At 43.9% G+C, this 21,099-nt stretch overlaps 2 protein-coding genes across 5 annotated transcripts; both read left to right on the top strand.

The window, feature by feature from the left end:
- Positions 1-47: 47 nt before the first annotated feature.
- Positions 48-16,166, top strand: kpna4 (karyopherin alpha 4 (importin alpha 3)). Its single transcript, XM_075473326.1, has 17 exons — positions 48-267; positions 3,017-3,061; positions 3,235-3,324; positions 5,717-5,746; positions 5,988-6,040; positions 8,299-8,394; positions 8,679-8,764; positions 9,495-9,581; positions 9,730-9,899; positions 11,193-11,237; positions 11,382-11,513; positions 11,696-11,824; positions 12,454-12,558; positions 12,635-12,706; positions 12,976-13,138; positions 13,232-13,326; positions 13,685-16,166. The coding sequence occupies exons 1-17, from the start codon at positions 199-201 to the stop codon at positions 13,778-13,780; spliced, it is 1,563 nt and encodes a 520-aa protein (XP_075329441.1). The 5' UTR covers positions 48-198; the 3' UTR covers positions 13,781-16,166.
- A 569-nt stretch (positions 16,167-16,735) lies between these two features.
- On the top strand, positions 16,736-20,926 carry trim59 (tripartite motif containing 59). 4 transcript variants are annotated; one of them, XM_075473329.1, is made up of 6 exons: positions 16,768-16,787; positions 17,600-17,980; positions 18,167-18,524; positions 18,676-18,897; positions 18,982-19,191; positions 19,350-20,926. In XM_075473329.1, the coding sequence occupies exons 3-6, from the start codon at positions 18,270-18,272 to the stop codon at positions 19,950-19,952; spliced, it is 1,290 nt and encodes a 429-aa protein (XP_075329444.1). In that variant the 5' UTR covers positions 16,768-16,787; positions 17,600-17,980; positions 18,167-18,269; the 3' UTR covers positions 19,953-20,926. The 4 variants fall into 4 exon arrangements, with proteins under 4 accessions (XP_075329445.1, XP_075329444.1, XP_075329443.1 ...); XM_075473328.1 differs by lacking the exon at positions 16,768-16,787 and adding an exon at positions 16,794-17,481; XM_075473330.1 differs by lacking the exon at positions 17,600-17,980 and having other exon boundaries at positions 16,736-16,787.
- The last annotated feature ends 173 nt before the right edge of the window (positions 20,927-21,099 follow it).

Below are 21,099 nucleotides of genomic sequence, written 5' to 3'. Positions count from 1 at the left end.
AGTGAGGGGGATTTCCCCACCCTTCCTCTACGCCAGAGCGAGGCTGCCCTCCACCACCGGCATTCCCAGTATGCACCGCGGACAGAGCAGCAAAAAATAGTCCGCAAACGAAAGGCTGAGAAAAGGGAACCAGAAAAGGGTAGCTCACCAGCTAAATCCACGAGTTCAGCTGTATTTAACGTAACCAGAACTGCTAACATGGCTGACAACGAGAAACTGGACAACCAGCGGCTGAAGAATTTCAAAAATAAGGGCCGAGATTTGGAGGTAAAAGTTGTGCGGATTGGTGTCTCCTCTTTAGTGCCATCGCCGCTGTATTCACGGCTAGCCTTGCCGCTTGGCTCCCCTGTGACGTCGTTTCTAATTTCCACCGTCGGGAACTTTGCAGCCAGAACCCGGCCGAGGCCCGTAAAGACCACCCGTGGTTGACTGCCGGCCTCGACAGGGCGGTTGCCCGTTAGTTCTCACTGGTTTCGTTTCTTCATGAGATCGCGTCGATTATAAAACATGTCAGAAAAACCTCCGCTGGATGTGTTCTGCTAGCCTGCTGCTAGCCAGGCCCGCGGGGGGCATGCTAGCTCAGCTGAAGCATATCTCCACGAGTCGGTGTAGCTCGGTGTGAAATGTTACCCTCTACCTTAAAAACATATTTAACTTTTACGTGTGCCTTTGTGGACAATCCCTCGATTGTTAAGCTAATGTGAGGGTGGTTTTGCGTGATTTTAATACTGCAGATAGCTAACCAGCGTGTTATGTTAGCTTAGCTTGCTGGTGGCTGCAGTTCCACCCATCCCCCGTCTCTATAATCAAAAACAATGGCGGAAACCAGTTAGCCTCTTAGCTGACCAGTCACCTGGGTCTTCTGTCGATGCTTAGGGTTACCTTTTTTGTTTTCTCCTGTACAAATATTACACTATCTCGGAATAATCTATAAGCAGCCAGTTAACCTGATTACATGATTGATAGATCAAAGCTACGCGTTGGCTAACGTCGGATCAATAAGTTACCAGGTGATTTACGGTCAGCGTGTCACTGCTTCGTGGGCGCTAGTGGGTATCAATATTGGTTTCAGGCGGGCTTACTTAAGGTGTTTGTACGCAGGATACAGTCATACATCCTGTTTGACAACTCGCCTCATTGCGAGAGAGGCCTCGAGAGTTGTGTCGCTTACCAGCCTGTTTACAACTTGGATTGTAAGTGAGGTGGAGGTTCGTGAGCGGTGAACACACCCTCACTTCTTCACCAAGCGTCGGCTCCTAAACTCCAACTTGGACTTTGTTTTATTTAGTAGGCCATAATATTTGTAAATGGATACCATAGCCCCCCCCCCCCAGGCACGTCTGTATTAAACTCGAGAAATCTGGCTGAACGTATTTTCAGTTTTTGGTGTCATTAATTGGGGAATGCGGTTGTTTTGTGTGCTGGAGCGACTCATTTGTGCAGCTTGTGAATAGAAACAATGTAATTAATATACGATTTGTTTTAGAAATGCTTAACCTAATGATTTAGACATGCAGACTAAAATCGTGGGCCTTCTGTAGGACTGAAATAATTTTACCATGATGCTGAATAAAATATGAATAAGCACGCCTTGATTTGGGTTTCTTCTTCTTCATTTTTTGGGTTTGATGCCAGTCACAAGGGACTGTTTGAAGCGTCTTATTTAATTTGGGAGTTATTTTGTGTATCTAACCCCTCTTCACATTTCAGGTTCCGGTGTTGGAGTTAACTGATGATAAAGTCTTATTCAGGCAACATATGCTTTATCTTCCCTGCTTTCGTTGTTTTATGGAGACCCAACTTCAACCATAGCGGCCCCTGCTCCGCTTCTTGGAACAAATACAACTCTCGGGTTGATTGAAATGGAGTTGTGCTGCATACAATTTGGAATTAAAGCACGTTTTGAACAACACATCGGTTAGAACAGTGAATCATAAGGAGTCTGCACTGATTAGAATGCCTCCTCAAATTTTTCTCTCCCCCCTTTTTGTTTTATTCCACATAGATGAAAATTGGACGACTTGTTAAGTTATTCCTCCTCCGTCTTTGAGTTGAAAGTGTTTTCCACGCTAGAATGCTTCCAGCATCCTCTCCACTGTAGCCAGGTCCAAATGCTGATATTTTGGTCAGACCTTCAGGCATTTAATGGATTGAGATTTAGCTTTCATTGCACCTTTTAGTAGTGCAACAGTTTGTCAGCCTGAGTAAGCGGTTTTGTTTCTGCTTCATTCTGGACGCACATGGAGAAAAATAAAACGCAAATCCTGATTTAATGATCTATCATTAGTTATTGTTGTATGACGTTAATATGATTTCCCTCACAGACCTGAGAATGAAGTGCTGAGCACAGATGTTTTCGGGTGACTATATAAAGATTTGGGACAAATTATAAAGACTATTAGAAATCATTATGCATGAATATAAAATTGTATAAGGTATATCTAAGAAGAAAATGAACGGTCAGTCTTGGCTTATAAGATGGACTTAGTGTCTTTATGTACAGAGTCGATCTTCTCAAAACTAACACACCCATGTAACGTGGTTGGAGTTCAACTCGTGTTCAGACTCAAACTGTCCGAGGCACCCTGCACATAGACCAAGTTTTCGTCTCTTTGCGTAGAAACTGTGACCGAAAACCACCTGATTAAGATTACGCGTCACCTCGTCGTCGCTTGAAGCATCTCCCGACTGTCGCTCTGCTCTAATAAAATCCTGATTTGCTTTTTTAAAAAAATTTTTTTTATAAAAGCAACTCTCACAAAGTCACTGTTCCAGTAACTTCAGACAACATCTGTGAAGTGAATTCAGTTATTCTTGCGTGTATGATTAAAAACTTAGAACTGGTAGAATATCTTTAGCGTTTACTCTCGCAGTCGGACGCACATCAGTCAGTAACTGCATTTGTTTCTTAACTGGTGCCAGATGAAATTTATTCTGTGTAGCTAATTTTCTCTCTTGGTTGTGAAGTTAAGAGTCAAATTTCTTATCGTATGATGTTATGCTGTCATTTCCACAGACTATGAGAAGACAGAGGACTGAGGTGGTGGTGGAACTCAGAAAGGTGATTACACTTGTCATTTCTTTTGACATAATCCACAAACAACCAGTGCATTTCAGCTAAAATGTTTTCTGTTCTGTCATCTGCATGTTATTTTTGTTCTAACGTCCCGAACTTTACTAATTTGTGCTTGTAATTGTGGACCTGTCTGAAGTGATATCTGTGCTCCGCTACAGAACAAAAGAGACGAGCACCTCCTGAAGAGGAGAAACGTGCCCCACGAGGACATCTGTGAGGACTCTGATGTTGATGGTGATTTCAGATCGGTACGTTTGTTAATCTTCCACTCGATGGTGGACTGTTGGGAGAGATCCAGTCAACACATATATATATATTTTTTTTTTAGTGCGCATGTTTGAAGGGTGCGCTGCTGAAGCACTGAGAATGACCCTGTGGCTGTTTATCCAAGATATGCACATTGAGTTCATTGTACTGATGAAATGCACAATTTGTCCATATGATGTTGCTTTCTTAGCGCACATGAGTGTGCGCGCTCTGTTTCCCTTTGCTGGTGCTAATTAATTACGACGTGAAAGAGCAGGTCTCTTAACTGGAGGGTAATGTGTTTGATGCCGGTTGGAGGCGTCACTTTAAAGCAACCATGATCTGTCAGGAGCGATCAAGCTTCATCGTGTCAATGAGAGGGAAAATGACTCGTATGAATTTGCAGAATAATATACAGTCTGGGAAAAAAACTAAACATTGAGCAGATCTTTTCATCCATTTTGATGCCACCTTGTTGTTTGGGATCCAAAGAACCAAGTTGGATCTGAGGGGGGCGTAAGGCAAATGTAGCAGCTGGTTAGGTGTTGAAATGTGCACAGACGCTGCTGTTTTTGGCACACTGTTGGTTGAGCCGGTATAAATGACTGACTGTACAACAGTTTGTGGTTTGTTTTGTCTTTCGGTACAGCTACAGCCTCTTTGGTTGAATAGGTACCGTGCACTTGGGGGAGGGGGGGAGGATGTTTTCCATTGCGCGTATGACCATGTATCTGACACTGGTTTTGGTATTACCTCAGCTGAGGTTGGTCAGAGTGGATCGGCACCTGTGGACGCGAAAACAAATCTCTACAGCAACACACATGTCGACACGCTTCCTTGCTTAATCGGGTTGTTTGAAAGTCCGGCAGACAATTTACAACATAAATCATGGATATCTCAATTGTTCACACGGGTCGTGTATTGTGTTCATTACTAATGAAAACGTGAACATGTTTGTTAACTCCGAGTATAGAATTACAGCTCAGCTGTTTCCCTGCAGACGGGAGTTGAGCTCTGCAGCACTCAGTCCTTAACGATCACTCCCAAAAGTAATTCTAACCCTTCTGAACTAAAAGCCCATCGCAAACCAAATCATTTCATTAGGTGCTCAATACTCTTTTATAGTCCTCACTTGTAAGTTGCTTTGGATAAAAGCATCTGCCTGATCAGTGCGATGTAAGAAGCAGACTCACAGAGCGAAGATGTGTCTCCTCTGTGTTGCTGCAGCTTCACACGCTGATAACCAGCTGATATGACCCACAGTGAGGGGAAACCAAGCTTGGAAAGGCAAAACCGTACTGTGCCGTACTACGTGCAGTAATGGGAAAATGCCATAATGGTCTCTGGGAATGATGGCGTTGCCGGATTTAAATGGCTACTCAGCTGTTTAGAGATTCAATCACTGTAACTACTCCGTGGTGTTGAGAGGGCCGACTCGAAACGAGCTGCTTAGCAGTAGATCAACAATGGCATGCCGCTCTGACTCAGTGAAAGACATTAGAGAGGCTTTTGTTGAATGTGTGGAGGCCAGTCTAATTTTGATACTTTGATACGTGTGCTCAGAGGAGCTCTTCTAACACATAAATTGTGTTGCCTGGGAGACATTTGTTGTACTTTTCCTTTGTGATTAGCTCTTGAAAAACACTTGTATACCACGTCTGTTAAACCCTCACTTCTCTACATCTTTTTATTGCTCATGTTGACGGTAGAGTTATTATCTCAAGGTCACAGTTGTTGCTTAAATCATCTTCCAAAGCGGTGGAACTGCGTAGATATAAATCTGCTTCAAATATTCACATGTTTGCACGCAGGGCTGGGTTTGTATTGTTTTTTTTGTTTTTTATGTGGCTTGACTTATTTTAAAATTCGACTGCCACACCTTCTGTTATAAGGGCCAGGGGTAAACCCCTTAGCCCTGATGGGTTTTTCCTATTTAAGTTGATGGAGCCTGTAGGCATGATCAGCTGATGATTGGAAGTGACTGTTGGGGCCACTCCGGAGAGGTTGAAAAATGGCATTGAATGGCTGTCGCATAACGCTTGCTGACTGGATGCAAAACGGACCGCTACAGGAAATCTTTCCTGCCCACAGCCATCAGTATCTATAATAACTCCTTGATTTAATTGAGTTACATCAACATTTAATTTCCCTCTGGGATAAATAAAGTATTTTTTAATTGAATTTGAATTGAATTGACTGCACTGCAACACTTTAGTGGTTCAGGTCGAGATGCAAACAAGTTTTCAAACAATGCCCATCCCCTCCTGGGGGATTTTCATCTAAACTTCAATGACTTTCTCTCCTTGTTAGTGCTTTTATCAGGACATTTAAGTTTTTACTCTTTGTGACGATTGTTTCCAACCTAATCACTCTGAAATTATTTGTTTTTTACAGCAAAACACTTCTCTTGAAGCAATAGTACAAGTAAGTAAAAATGTTCACCCCCTTCATTAACATGCATTAGTGTGTGTGTGTGTGTGTGTGTGTGTGTGTGTGTGTGTGTGTGTGTGTGTGATGTTATGAATTCTCTCCATTAGTCCCCAAAATTGGAATTTTTCCTTATCTTAATGTGATAAAACGTCCCTTTTAACTAGCTTTAACTTGAAAACATGAATTATTTTGATGACTGTACGGCACGTGACTCTGTAATGTTGATGTTTTGCAGAATGCCACCAGTGATAACCAGGGCATCCAGCTGAGTGCTGTTCAGGCTGCCAGGTAAGGATGCAAGGTGTCTCAGTCCACACTGCTATTAAGCAGTTACTGGTGTTGCCTGCTATTTCACAGAATGCCACCGTAGTGCTTATGAATGCTAGAAATCCCCCTCACATCGGCAGCAATGTCATTTAATGATGTCCTGCCAACACGGTGCGAGACGTTGGAATGAAAACCGCTGAGAAACTACGAATAGAACGATTTGCGTGCTTCCTTTTCTACAAGTTCTCTCTGTAACATGTATGCAGACATGTTTGATTTACGTGAATGAGAGGGCAAAGGCGTCGTTGGGCTTTGGCCTCCAGGGCCGCAGCCCTATGAAGTACATTTAGCACGTCACGACCCGTGAAAGAAAGTTATTCAGTTTACTTCAGTGCACGTATTTAAAACAACAGTCGACTGGTAAAACTAAAAATCGTGAGATTAAAAAAAACTATAGCTCAAAGATGTTGAAATGCTGAATTAAACGAGTTGAAAATGACGTGAAAAGTTCAACGATGAGCGAAGCCAACAGCGGAAATCTGACATGAGTTATTTCATGGCAACTTGTTCGTGAGTGCAAATAAATGATTAAAGGCCCCCGGAATGCTACTCCGTCGCTCTCCGTCAATCCGACTCTATAAATCCTTTCGAAGTTCTCCGTCGGGATGTCGGATACGCAAGGCAATTCACCTCCCGATCAGTAGGCGTCGCTACGCTAGACGACCTAATCTCGCGACTTCTATCATGAAAGTTGTTGGTTGGTTGTTGGTTTACCTTCCGGCTCCGTTCCACTCCTCACAGTGAACGATGGCGACCGAGAGAGAAAGACTGTTGTTGGAGTTGGAGCTTATTGATATTGAAATGCAAATAATTTTGACCTGCACACAGTAAACTCTTTCAACAATGGCGGTGTTGTTGTTGTGACTCGAAGGAGCTAAACCGGAAAAGTGATTCCGGAAATGTTGTTGTTAGCCGACCAATCACAACCCTTACGGTCTCCGCGAGTCTCCGTCGCCTCGACGGATAGATAGCGACGGAGACGCTCTCCGTGGCTCTCCGTAGCCTTTCCCGGACGACCATAAATCAGGCTTAAGTGTGCCGTGAAGATGAGATAAAAGGAGGCTGCCAAAAGAAACACTTCGCACATTCACACAACTCAAGGAAAGATGTCCATAAGAGATGGGAGACGGAGAGCAAAAACAAACGTATGAGAGAAGCCCTGCAGTCATGAGGAAAGAGACAAAGTGCAATGTGAGGTTGAGACGGAACAACGTGAGACGGTGGTGTGAAAAACCAACTGCATTCTCTTTAAATTCTGTGGTTAAAAGTGAAATGTCATAATAATCAAATTGCCTGATCCATAACTTAAAATCAGATAAGTACAGCCTGGGATGCTCCAAAGCACATGAGGTATTGTACTGTGCCATTATTTATTTAACACAAACTAAACTAAAAAGCCGCCGCTGTGTGTGAACAAACTAAGCACGTTCTTAAAGCCTTTTGTGCTGCAAATCAAATTAATTTGATGAATTGATCATCAGCCAGTGACAACCCGGTTGTGTCTGTTTGTAGGGCCACAAAGTATGCCAGGGTTTAAGTTGTCTAAATCACATTTATCTAATCAACCCATGATTTAAAGAGCGATTGTTTTGATATTGTTCGACATGGAGCATCCCTTTGCTGTCAGGGATCGTGTGCGTTATGAACAGTAGCGGTCTGAATGTAATCACGATAACACATCTGGCTCACAGGTGTGTGTAAAAGCTGCTGATTCCACACTAGTACAACAGCGCTTTGTCTTGGAAAGCTTTCTGGCTGGAATCGATTGCCTCTTGCAAAATAGAGTTCCAATGTTGCAATTTCGGGGGCCGACCCAAATGTTGTTTTCCCAAATCTGTTGGACAGCTGTGATTTGGAGCAAGTCATCCTCGTCTAATTAATGGGCTTTTGTTAAATGGCCCTCCAGCCCAGTCGTGCTGTCCTCCACAAACTCAAGGTGCTGCCAGATTCATGACAAATGTTGACATTTCAGGAATGTTCTTTATCATTTTTCTTCCACGACAGTCCATCACGCTGCGTCATCGCTGCACGGCGCTCGACTTTCTGTCGAGTTGCGTCACAAGCAGGGTGAAGTCTGCTGCCTGCTGTCAGTGGCCGGGACTGACTCGTGTTGTAGCACCCAGCGAGCTGTTTCTGTGTGTGCACCCGGTCCTTTTCATTGGCGGCGGTAAATCCGTGTGGGTGTGTAATGATCTTTTGTTTCCTCTTTGTTTTTATAGGAAGCTGTTGTCCAGTGACCGTAATCCTCCCATAGATGACCTGATTAAGTCTGGGATCCTTCCTATACTGGTCCACTGCCTGGATAGAGATGACAAGTAAGCAGGCTGCAATTCTGCTCCGAGTCGTGCTTCTTCATGTAGAAGTTAGCTCGGTTCCCGTATCGCATTCACACTAAAGTTATGCTAATGAGACAGCAGGCCTTAGCCCAGCCTACATCTGAATAGTGTTGCTGTTATGTAAATGTGTTCTAGTTTTCACCTTCCAGGAATGGGATGACTCATCAGCATGCTCTTACTGTTCAACACCTCTGCCCAATCACACGCGCTTTCTGCCATTATCTCTGCTGCAATCACCCACCCACGTTTTTATTTCTCCACAGCCCATCTCTCCAGTTTGAGGCGGCCTGGGCTCTGACCAACATAGCGTCGGGTACCTCAGAGCAGACCCAAGCTGTGGTCCAGTCCAGTAAGTTCCACTGTGCAGCACGTCTTTCTCTGTGTTAAAGTTATTATAAATACAATCGAAACTGCCTACAGAAGCTCACAGGACCGTTTAAAGTTTGTAGAAGCTGAACTGTTGGAACAAGGTCCTCCAAGTGGACAGCAAAATGGGATCCACTGCTGGTCTGAGCTGCCTGCAGTTGTTTTCCAAAAACAATCAATCAAAAAAGGCTCATATGTTGATCACCAAGGTCGGAAGAGGCCTTCATGTAGTCTGCTTACAGTATTAATTTAGGGTGTTTTTGCAACATAAAGTGAGAAAATGATGAAGCTTTGGGTATTTTTGTGTCATAGTTAACCTGAGGTTGTTCCTGAGGCTGTTGCTGCATGTGAGTTGAATCAAATGAAACTGCCAAATGTTTCCAAAGGCTGGTTTATATAATTTTTAAGCTTTAAAAAAACTGCACTGACAGGCGGCTTAATTTATAATATTTACATGTCAGTCAGATATTAATCTGCATGACGATCAGGGAAGAGAAAATGATTAGAAAAATCCCTCTTACACTCGTTTTGAATATCGGAAGTTTGACCGCTCTGAATGGCAGCATTCACACCAAGCCGGGGTCATGACCGAACTGGTTAATTTTCATGGAGCAAAGGCAGAGTTTTGAGTGTCTTTGGCTTTGAAAGGTTGGAGTGAATTGGATTTTTCTTGATGTGTGCATATTTCTAATGTCTTTTTCTTCTTCCTGTAGACGCTGTGCCACTGTTCCTGAGGCTGCTTCACTCTCCTCACCAGAATGTGTGCGAACAGGCTGTCTGGGCCCTGGGCAACATCATAGGTGTGTGTGTGTGTGTGTTCAGTAAATGTTGATATAAGTTGTGTCCCATTTGACATTATTTTCCAGACAATTGAACATTGTCTTTGACCAGTTTACGCGTCGTTCTCCACCATGAACATGAATTCACTACTTTGTGTGTTCTGTCCAGGTGATGGTCCACAGTGCAGAGACTATGTGATCAGCTTGGGTGTGGTCAAGCCCCTGCTCTCCTTCATTAGTCCCTCCATTCCCATCACCTTCCTCCGCAATGTCACCTGGGTGATGGTCAACCTGTGCCGTCACAAGGACCCTCCTCCTCCGATGGAGACGATCCAGGAGGTGAGTACGCGTGAAGACATCGGTGTGTGCATAGATCATTTGGCAATGATCTATGGATCATTGATGCATCATCATCATCATCATCGATGGATAGGAAGTCTTCACACTTCCTGCAGGTTTTGTAGTCTCAGATTTTAAGATATCCTGAAAAGTGACGTTTTCCTTTTTTTTTTTTTTTTTTTTTAAATATTGGGAGATGCTGATGATCTGGTGCTGCTTCAGTTGGTCAGGTCAAGGTTCAGCAATGTTCTCCACCAAAAATACCTGAATAAAATAAAGCACTAATAGGTTTATTTAAGGAAATTTTTATTTTCCTGGTGCCAAGGGCACAAAAATGAAAATGTATTATTCATTGAGGTCAAATTATGAGGGGTTAAGGGAGTATGAGGCCTATTTTTCACACACGGATCTAAATCTTTTTGAAAATCTTTGGGATTTGCTGGAGAAGCAGCGGTCAGACTCTCTCATCGTTTGACAAGATCTTCGGTGCTATTTTGGATGGAAATACATGTTGTAACATTGCATAAACGTATAGAAGTACTGGCACAACAAATGCACGCTGTAATAAAAGCTAAAGGTGATCCGACAACATTTTTGTTTAGCATCTTAATCCAGTTTGAGTTGCAATTTGTAGCTGCATCATGAAGTATAGAAGAAGAAGAAAAAGGGGGTCTGGTGTAAGAAAACTAAAGGCAGCTGCATGTTGCTTCTGGTTTGGTTTATTTATAATGCTCATTATGGACAGCCAGAGGACATGAGATCTGCACTCACAGCTGCATCTGTGTGTGTTTTAAGACGCAGGGAAGGAGGCAGTAAACATGGTATAGATTATCGCATTCAGTACTTTTGTTTCAAACGGGTCAGATGTCATGGAGGCGAATGCCAAAAATAGGACCCGTCTATTCTGATGGTGAATGCTGAAGAAATGTATATAATGTTGAAATATTTGACGCTTGTGAACTTGCTGGTGGTGAAGAGAAGGTGACAGAAACTACAACAAGAGGAGTGTGTCGCCTTGAGAAATATCTATTCTGCGACTGCTGCTGTGTTTACCTTTTTCTAATCTTGTGGAAATCAAAGAGGGTGACGAGTGTTTATTAGTTATAGTCTGACGGGGAGAGGAGCAGAGAGGATTAGAGCCAATCATTTGTCAGTCGGTAGGAGGGGAAACGTGTCAATTGCGATTATTAAAGGAGAGTAAAATGCAGCTGTGACAACCTAATTTCATGGTTAACTTACGACTTTACCTTGTTTCCATTTTCCTTTGCTTATAATTCTTTGTTGTTTTCTCAGATCCTGCCGGCTCTGTGCGTGCTGATCCACCACACTGATGTCAGTGTAAGTACAGATTATTAACAGCTTTGGTGCCTCGGCTCTACCTTCTGTAGCCGTGTTCACAAATGAAATATTCGTTTAATGAGGCTCAACGGAAATGAAAATGTATTCATCCGAATCCTTTTTTGTGTGTTTTGCCGCATCCAGATCCTGGTGGACACGGTGTGGGCTCTGTCCTACCTGACGGACGCCGGGAATGAGCAGATCCAAATGGTCATCGACTCTGGCATCGTCCCACATCTGGTGCCTCTGCTCAGTCACCAGGAGGTCAAAGTTCAGGTACGGAGGGCAGACTGATGCCAGTTGGGATTAACGAAACCGGAGTCTCGTGTAATTCCTAAAATACCACAAAAAGACAAATAAATCAAACAAAACCCAGTCGCTAACTCTGCAACTAAGTTCAGCTAAAGATGTTGTTTTTTTGTCGTTAAAACTGTTTTTCACTTCGTCTCCTCATTCAGACTGCTGCCCTGAGGGCCGTTGGGAATATCGTGACCGGCACGGATGAACAGACGCAGGTAGTGCTCAACTGTGACGCCCTCAGCCACTTCCCAGCGCTCCTCACCCACCCGAAGGAGAAAATCAACAAGGTAACGCGCCCCGGTCTTTATGCCGACCATCTCAAAGTGCCACAGCAGTCGTCTGGAAGTGATGAAATCAGAGACGCGGTGTGAGTGTGAATGCTGTGTGAAAGGTAGAAGAGGGATCTGGTAGCTAATGGTAGAAATGTACAACATGGAGAATCCTGAGGATGACGACGCTGAAGAGGACAACGGAGACCGGCCACTTGATGTTAGATACGCATATTAAAGGGGAGGGGAGGGGGGTGTTAGCCTGTGTGTGTGTGTGTGTGTGTGTGAGTGATTGAATGTTTCATAAAGGGTTGGTGGAAAGAAGGGTGCTGAAATATCCCTGCTGATATCGGAGTGCATCTGAGACCAGTCCTTTAAAAAACGAGGCCCCTCTTGTGACTGGACGATGATTAGAGCCTCAAGCCACCCTCTCCCCACCCTCAACACTCCGTCTCTACCAGAGGTCAACTCTCCTGAGTCGGCCTCTGTTTTCTGATCCAGCTCAGGCACAAAATCTCCCTTCGGTGTTTCAGTCACAGCAGGTGGTTTCTTTGCTCGAGGTAAAACCTGCAAAACGCAGGAAAGTCTTGAGCACAGCTATCCCATCTGCTCACATCACTGTTGCATTTGTGCCTTTTGTCCTGTAGGAGGCGGTGTGGTTCTTGTCCAACATCACAGCAGGTAACCAGCAGCAGGTGCAAGCTGTCATTGATGCTAAGCTGGTCCCCATGATCATCCACCTGCTCGACAAGGTTTTTTTCTTTTTTTGTTAGTTTGTTCAGAGCATCTGGATGAGAATGTGTTGCTTACATCGAATGTATGTTTCAGGGTGACTTTGGCACTCAGAAAGAAGCAGCCTGGGCCATCAGTAACCTGACAATAAGTGGAAGGAAAGATCAGGTAAGAATCTTCCTAAGCAAACCTACTTTGCTTGCTTTGATCCTTTTTTTTTTTTAATTTTTAATTTTTTTTTGTCTCAACCCCAACTTATTGAAAAAAGTGAAGTGAAGTGAGGTGAGAAGAGGGCGCTTAACCTTTAAACAGGGTGGAGCCACAGTCCAGTCATGAAATTTGCTGTTATCAACAGTGAATCATGTCATCTTTTTTACCAGCAAAAAGCTACACACGTATTTAGAATAATGTGGCCGACGTCTTTGTGTGTCCCGCAGGTGGCACACCTCATCGAGAAGCAGGTGATCCCTCCGTTCTGCAACCTGCTCACAGTGAAAGACGCTCAAGTCGTGCAGGTCGTCCTCGACGGCCTCAGCAATATCCTCAAGATGGCTGACGACGAGGCTGAAACCATCGCTAATCTCATTGAGGAATGTGGAGGTAGGTGTCGCATCCTCTACCAAGGTTTCCTAATTTAGGTCTCCGCAGGGGTTCATGCGTGGTGATGTTTTGTTTTTCCGTTTCGTCCCACAGGGTTGGAAAAGGTGGAGCAGCTGCAGAACCATGAAAATGAAGACATCTACAAATTGGCATACGAAATTATTGATCAGTACTTCTCATCTGATGATGTAAGTTACGCTTCACTTTTATGCCGTATGTTGCATATATATAATATATCCAACTCCTTCTTATTGAGGTTTAACTGTAAATGTAACAGAAAAAGCACCAAGAGATTGGATAAATGGACAAATATGTTGAGGATGTGTGATATAATGGTTGTTTTGTTTTTTTAATTGAAGTTGTAGCCTGTGACATAAGTTGTCTTTTTCAAGTTGCCTCTACTTTTTACCCCCTTAATTTAAAAGCCACTGACAGTGATTGGGCTGCGCGGTCGTATTTTTCTGACGCGTTTAGCACCATTAGTGTCTGATCTACAGCCCTGTCTGCTGCACGCTGTTAACGCCTAATGCATTGTCTGTCATCCAGATTGACGAAGACACCAGCCTCGTCCCAGAGACCATCCAGGGTGGAACTTACGGCTTTAACTCAGCCAACGTGCCAGCCGAGGGATTCCAGTTCTAGACGTCATCTGGGGTATTCTGGAGTTTTGTTCATGATGCAGCACTCTGTTCAACATAAACAAATTAAGAGAGAAAGAGCGAGAGAGAGCGAGTGTGAGAAATTCGATCCATTGTGCTTGGCTCGTGGGATCCATGGCTGCATCTTATGAGAGAAAAATATGTGGATTTCATTTGGCATTCCAGGGGAACCAGCCCAAATGAAGTTTGAGATGGCGAGTGGGTGCGAGTGAGAATGAGTGGCTACATGTTGCAAAAAAAAAAAGCAAAACATCTACATTGAATGCGTTGAGAGACATGCCGACATAACTTCTGCGTTATCGGAGCTGTCGTCTTCGGAAAACTACTTCAAATGACAACAAACAAAAAAAGACTCGATGTCTGCCCAGGGAGAACCAAGGACATTCAAAAACAACAAATCAAGAGATCTTGAAATAAAACGACAAAATGCAGAAACAAATAGAACTTTGATTACGAACTGAGATGAACCACAAACCATCACAATTCTGCGGTCCTCCGACTAGAGAGGGCGCCACCCACATTGTGCCCCTCCCCCAATCGGCCACGCTATCAGACATGTGTGTGAATGGACCCATTGTGTATGAATGTCTGGACTCAGTGCTGAGGAGCCAGGTTCATCTCCTCCAACGAGACGTCCCAATGGGGCACCATCCTCCCCCCCACCATCCCCCTCCCCTCCCCCCACGGTGGGCAGGGCCAGGAGTCCGACTGCGCGTGTCGCATGTGCGAGAGAATGGACGGATGAGTTGTTGTGTGCTTGGCAGCGTGCGTGCGTGCGTGCGTGACTGGGAGTGTGCAAGGCTGGGTGAGAACGCATGCAGAGACGGGAAAAGATACAAAAACAACATCTGAAGAGAAACTAAATTGAGAAGCGCAACAATACGTTTAGAAAAAGGCTTCAGGAGAGAAATTCGGCCTTTTTGAAACGGGGCTGATCCTCGACTACCTGAAAGGAAGAACTTTGGATGTGGGAAAAAACAAGAAAAAAGAAAAAAAAATCGTCATCACAAGGATTATTTTCTTTTTTGAGTTATTGTTAAGTTAGTATTAATTGACACTGGACAATGTTAATGGCAGGTGTGGAACAGAAGTGCATTGAATTAAGATGCTTTTGGGCTTTTCTTTATGCCTCCAGTGTGTTCCTTTCTTCTTCTTCTTCTTTTTTTATTTTATTTTTTATTTGTAGATTTTATTTTCAGCTCTTAGTTTCACTGCTTCTGTAAAGGCGAAAGATGACGATCGTATTCCATCCTTCCACCAGAACTCTTAACCTGAACACCAGACATGGGCTTTGATGCTGTGAAATTCCGACACCATCACCATAATCAACCAAATGACCTGTTCCTCTTCTTAACTCCAACATTTTATTTCCTTCATTTTACAGCAGAATCACTGCTTTGCAGTTTCGTTGCCATAGCTTTGATTATCACCAAGGGAGAAGAGAACAACGGCCATGTCGCGTAGGATTGTGAATCATAACCTTTGCATGTACTAAACTATAGCACAGTTATTTTTTTTAGGGTATTTTAGTTTCCTTAGGCTGTGGATACAGTGTATTTTTCATTTTAAGTAAAACTGTGCTTAAATGTTACATGTTCCCCCTTCCCTTGCTCCTCACTAGTGTCCGAATTGCTAAATAATCTGTATGGTTTTGCACATGTACTGCAAAGTGAGGCCTGAAGTTTTTTTTTTTCTTCTTTTTTTTTTTTTTTTTTTTTCTGATGGTGTGCTGGTGGGTTTCATAGGTTTTGACCTGCCAGCAAGCCTCTACATTATGCATCACTCAACCACAGTCTTTGTTGTCTTTCTAGAGTGATCCAATGATGCTTTTTAGTGATACTTGAGAAAATAATTACTTTATTTCAGGAGCAGCAGTAATTAACCTGCTAATGTATCTCAGCTTGATTAAAGAGGGGCGGTTAAACCTTCCTTCTCTCACGGTCAAAGGTGTCTTGCACGTCAGACTGGAGTTGTGTTAAATGGGTTTACCCTGAATAATGAATAAACCCATGAACAAGTTTGCTGTAACTTTAGTACCTTGCAGAGTCCTCAGCCCCATTTCCCTTTCCTCTACCAGCTAGGTGTACAAGCTTACCCTCTTTCATTTTTTTTTTTTTTGTTAACTTCAAACACTGTAGTAATGATTACACATTGTGCTCATAAACCTTCTGTTGAACATAGGGGTATCTTCTTTTTTCCCTGTTTTTGCAGCATTCCTTGTTAGCAAACGTGGTTTCAAATATAACATTATTGATCTGGAAGGGGGGGAGGAAGGTGGTTGGCCTAAAAAAAAAACAAAAAAAACCTTGTGGAAGATAGGCTACAGCATAGGTTGTCTTCAAGAAAATAAATAGTGAAACCCAAACCGAGAGACTGCGTGTGTGTGTGCTCTGTTGTGAAAAGGTTGTGTGATTAAAACTCCTGACTTTATTTTTTTCTCCTTCAAAAGATAGCTTGTGTTCAAATCGGGAGGCGGCGCGACCTGATTGGCCAGAACGGTCGTTTTTCCGCATGCGCACTGTGAAGAGTTAAAAAATATATTGGGGAAAACTATCGGAGAAATAAACGTCTAAACTCCTTTTATGACGCGTAACTTCCACACAAGTAAAACAATTGCTTCGATTCAAATGAAGAATTACTTAAAGTGACTATAGAGGGGAAATTCTTAATATATTTTGAACATGCAAAACAAGAAACATCTTACTGATGAATTGTAAGTATGCACGTAGGTTTAATGGTACAAAGAAAGGCTGCTATAACCAGCCAATTTAAAAAAAAAAAAAAAAAAAAAAAAAACTTAAAGTATATGAACACGTTAATATCTTTGTCGTGTTATTAAATTTATTTATTTATTTTAATAGAAGGTCAGTTCCATGTTTTTGCCTGCTGCGGCCTTTAAAAAACGACTTTGCACAGTGTACCTGAAGGCAGCACGATAAGGAACCGGAAGTGAGAGCCGTTTAGCACAGACGCTTTGCTCCGTACAAACGGTGAGTCTGAAGCAGATTTCTCGGCTAATGTGTATATTTCAAAGGGTTTGCGTAGTGTCACCACGATTAAGATTAATGGATCAAACAATGGGTGATATAATCCTCAAAAGTTGTTGATAAAGCAGTATTTTTTTTTATTTTTTTTTTAATTTTTTAATTTTTTTTTGCGACGTGTCTCAAGTTTGTTTTAAATAGAAAACCAAAAAAAAAAAAAGTAAACATGACATTTTAGTTAGTCTGATGTACCGGTTACCTGACCCGTTATCGCTCGGAATAACTACAACAAACCCATTTTATTAGTAAAAAGTATTTTCGTCACTTATTAACTTGAAATTTTACAGAGCGTGTAAAGGTTAAATTTGCTTTAACTGAGCGACAATAAAAGTCGTCGCGGTTGCAAACCGCCTCCTGCTTGAATCTAGGAGCCGACTCGGCCCCTGTTTGACCCCCACACATGGATTAGGTTTTGTTGTACAGACTGTCCAGATAGACTGAGTGTTGGGGCTGGGTGGGTGCTGGCTCTGGGCCTCCTATTGTCGCTGCTGTGCTGGCTGTAACAAGAGGAGAGAGCCCGTCAACACACACAGCATAACTTATGTGTGACGTGAGCTGATCCACTTTGGCTGTTGTCTTTTACGGGTCTTTAACACGATGGTTAGACTTTGACAACTTGTTGAACACGCTAATGATTAAGGTGAGCACCAAATTTCACTGTTCAGATGATATTATAATCCAACACACACTTATCTTTCCACCATAAAGATCTGATTTCATGGCCGGTGGTGTTCAGATTTTGTTCTCATTTTTCATAGAGGGACAAAGTGTTGTGGCTTCGCAATCACAACGCTGGACGAAACGTACACAAGAAGCCAAATTCCCGTTGTGTCATTTCTGGACATCAGTAGAGATGTCGGGGGAAAAAAAACTGAAGACCACAACAAGCAAACAGGAAATGCTACACATCTTTAAAAGTTGGCCTTTAACCACACAGTGACTCCGAACAACACAAAGACTATGCAACGATTAAGAACAGCAAAACAGACGTCAAATTTCAGGGAAACTGGCATTTCAGACAAGGACGGTCAGTCAGTTTGAAATTTGGCTGTGGTTTTATTTTTTAATCTCCCTTTTTAAGTCTGATGTGTTTTAAGCACTGCGGTCAAGCAGGCCAAGTATTCTCTATTGGAAACAAGGTAAACGTCACTATCTACAAACCTCAACAATTTTGTTGATAAAATATAAGAAACAAGGGGAACCATCTTCTGATCTCGTTCTGTTAACTGACGCCAGGCTCTATTAGACTCAGGTGGTTTTTAATTTATTTCATTTTATTTCTTACACTTTCCACTTGTAGTGAGTTAATTTGTTTTGCTGAACAGGTGCGCGCGTAGCTTTCCATCCGCCCCGCTGACGTGCCGGATGCTGTTGTTCTCCTCAAAGCCCCCTACCCCTCAGACCTGAGCCAGGCCTCTAATCTCCGTCATGGACAACCTGGAGGAGGACCTGACGTGCTCCGTGTGCTACTCTCTCTTCTCTGACCCCCGAGTCCTGCCGTGTTCGCACACATTCTGTAAGACCTGCCTGGACAACTTGCTCCAGGTGTCCACCAACTATTCCATCTGGCGTCCTCTCCGCCTGCCTATAAAATGTCCCAACTGTCGCAGCGTGGTGGAGCTGCCCCCCGCGGGTGTAGACGCTCTGCCCACCAACGTCTCACTGCGAGCCATCATCGAGAAAGTAGGAGAGACACTTGTTTTTCAGTCAAACATTCATTCTGCGGCTACATGCGTGTGTCTTGAATCCTCTCTTCTTCTTTTTTTTTTTCTCTTCTTTGTTTTAAAGTTTGTGCTCATTCATCTTTTGTTCCTTTTCACTTGTGTGGTCTCAGTTCCAGGGTGACGGCGAGCCGCGGGCCCCGTCCTGCCAGGAGCACCAGCGGCAGCCTCTGAACATGTACTGCGTCCAGGATCGGCAGCTGATCTGCGGGCTGTGTCTGACTGTCGGGCAGCATCAGGGCCACCCCATAGATGACCTGCAGGCGGCTTTCCTCGGAGAAAAGCGGGCTCCGTCGCAGCTGCTGGCCAAACTCTCAGAGCGGAGATGGGCACAGGTGAGGAGCGACCATTGCTCAAGTTCCAGCGTGGAAATAGTTTTGCACGTTAAAGTAAGCCGCCTCCGTCTGTTGCTGCGTCAGGTGTGCGAGCTGGCGGAGCAGCTGGAGCAGGAGAAAGCCCGCTGCGAGGCTCTGGTGAAGCAGGACAGACAGGAAGTCGGTCAGTTTTTTCTTTCGCTGGAGGTGGCGTTGGCCAGGAAGAGGCAGGCCTACCTGGAGGCTCTGGATAAAGCCGGGGCAGAGGTGTCGCAGGCCTACGACCCCCTCATCCTCAGAGTCAAGGAGCTCCAGGTGTGTAGCTGCTACAACAGGAAAAAGAGTGCGCTTGGAATGTACACCCACCTACTTCTGCTTTTAGGATGTTTATGGTTACAAGTGAGATTTTATATGTCAGCAAATAACGACACTGCTGGTATACCATGGCACCAATATCTCTTTGTTTCCTGTAGGAGGAACAGTTGGACCTGGTGTCTTTGGGCTCGTCTGTGGAGGAGGAGGACTCCCCCCTGGTCTTCTTGGAGCAGGTGCATTTACTCAGGGAGAGGGTGGAGAAGTTTATTAAAACCCCTCTGCCCTCTGTGGTCAGCCTCTCGGTCACGCCGCGAGCAGCCGCTTACCTGCAGCAGCACTGGCCCGCTGTGACCATCGGTAGCCTGGAGGACGCACCCGTTCCTAAGGTGTGCTGCTGTGCCAGATGCGGAGTGGCGGAAATGGAAGTGGAGGCAGTTGGACCCGGCAGAGAGGCCCGGCAGGTGTGGCGCGAGCCGCAGCCTCCGGCCGCTGTGGTGCTGCTGGGGCTGCTGCTGCTGCTGCTCGCAGCGCTGTGGGTCAACCCGGTCGGAGGGGCGTCGCTCGGTTTCTCTCTCTTGTCGCGTTGCAGTCAGTTAGTCCACGGTCTGAGCAGCGAACTCGTCGCATCGGCGTGGGACGCTGCAGCGTCGGCGTACGTGGTGTTGGAGGCTGCTGTGCAGGGATGGAGCTCCCAGCTCTCTACGGTGGGGGATAAAGTCTTTCAGCAGGCGGCCGCCCCGTTTAAAACTCTGTTTCAATGAAAGAAGCCAAACTGCAACCAAAAAACCTTAAACTAATGACGGACTCCCTTCCCTCTTCTGCTGGTAAAGGAAAAAAAATCCACTCTTTGATACTTTATAAGCAGCTGCTATTTCTAATTTTACACCCCTAAGTCTGTTTCAGTGTTAAAACTGTTGTGAAACCAAAACAGTGAAAGTTGGATTTTGCTTCCACAGCAACAGGTTTATTCAGATTTAGGTCAACACTGGATGCTTAAACAGGCCGCCCTCTGAAAACTAAGCAAAATGCCATACGAAAATGCTCATTTTAAAAAAAGTACGTAACCTCGGCTGCGTAGAAACGGTTTGATCACAGCGAACACCTTTAAGTGAATTTTTTTTTCTCCCTCATTTCAGAGACACTTCGGGGTTAAACACAGCAGGCCTGAGGAAGAAATAGGATAAAATACTGTTACACTCTTTACAATTCACCAAGTGTTTTTATGTACTGCTTTGTAACTGACATGTGACGCGCCTGCTCGGAGATATTCCACTTCAATAACAGGTGTTCAGAGGCTTTAGTCTCCTTCTCCATCATCTGTAGCAGCTTTCCAGCTGCGTGCCTCGCCTCTACAAGGTAGTGTTCAAAGTAACTGGAGCAGTGTGGGAAATTTGGAGCCCGATGGCCGGAGCCGGACGCAGATTGTTGCCTTTTAACCATCATGCCTTTCCACCGGGACCCATATGTTACTGAGAAAGGTCCTGTTCATTTGAAATGTGCACGTTTGTTTTATTTTTGCAGAGTTTAGTGTGGCAGCTCTTTTTTTACACCAACCTGCTTCACTAAATACTCTGACTGGAATTTTATGTTCATCAGAAACCAGAGAAAACTGTATTTTCAACGATTGTTAAATTTCTAACGCATGACCTGTTGTAGCAATCCAATATTTTTTTATAAACTGCTTTATTCATATATTTAAAGTGTAATAAACTCGTTTGTGTTTGTAATTTTTAAAGGCACGTGTGGCTTCATGGTAAAGTGAGCTTAAATCACGTTTTCTGCTTCTTTCACAACATTCATGAATAAAAGACTTTTATTGGTTCAGAGCAGAATAGCAGCATTTCAGAGAGACATAAAAAAAAAAAAAAAAAAAAAAAAAGTATGTACATTAGGTGTGAGAGGAAAAGG

Source organism: Odontesthes bonariensis, chromosome 9 (genome assembly GCF_027942865.1).
Source record: "Odontesthes bonariensis isolate fOdoBon6 chromosome 9, fOdoBon6.hap1, whole genome shotgun sequence".
NCBI classification, from domain to species: Eukaryota; Metazoa; Chordata; class Actinopteri; order Atheriniformes; family Atherinopsidae; genus Odontesthes; species Odontesthes bonariensis.
The sequence above is the reverse complement of the archived record's forward strand: the minus strand, read 5'-3'. Positions and strand labels throughout refer to the sequence as shown.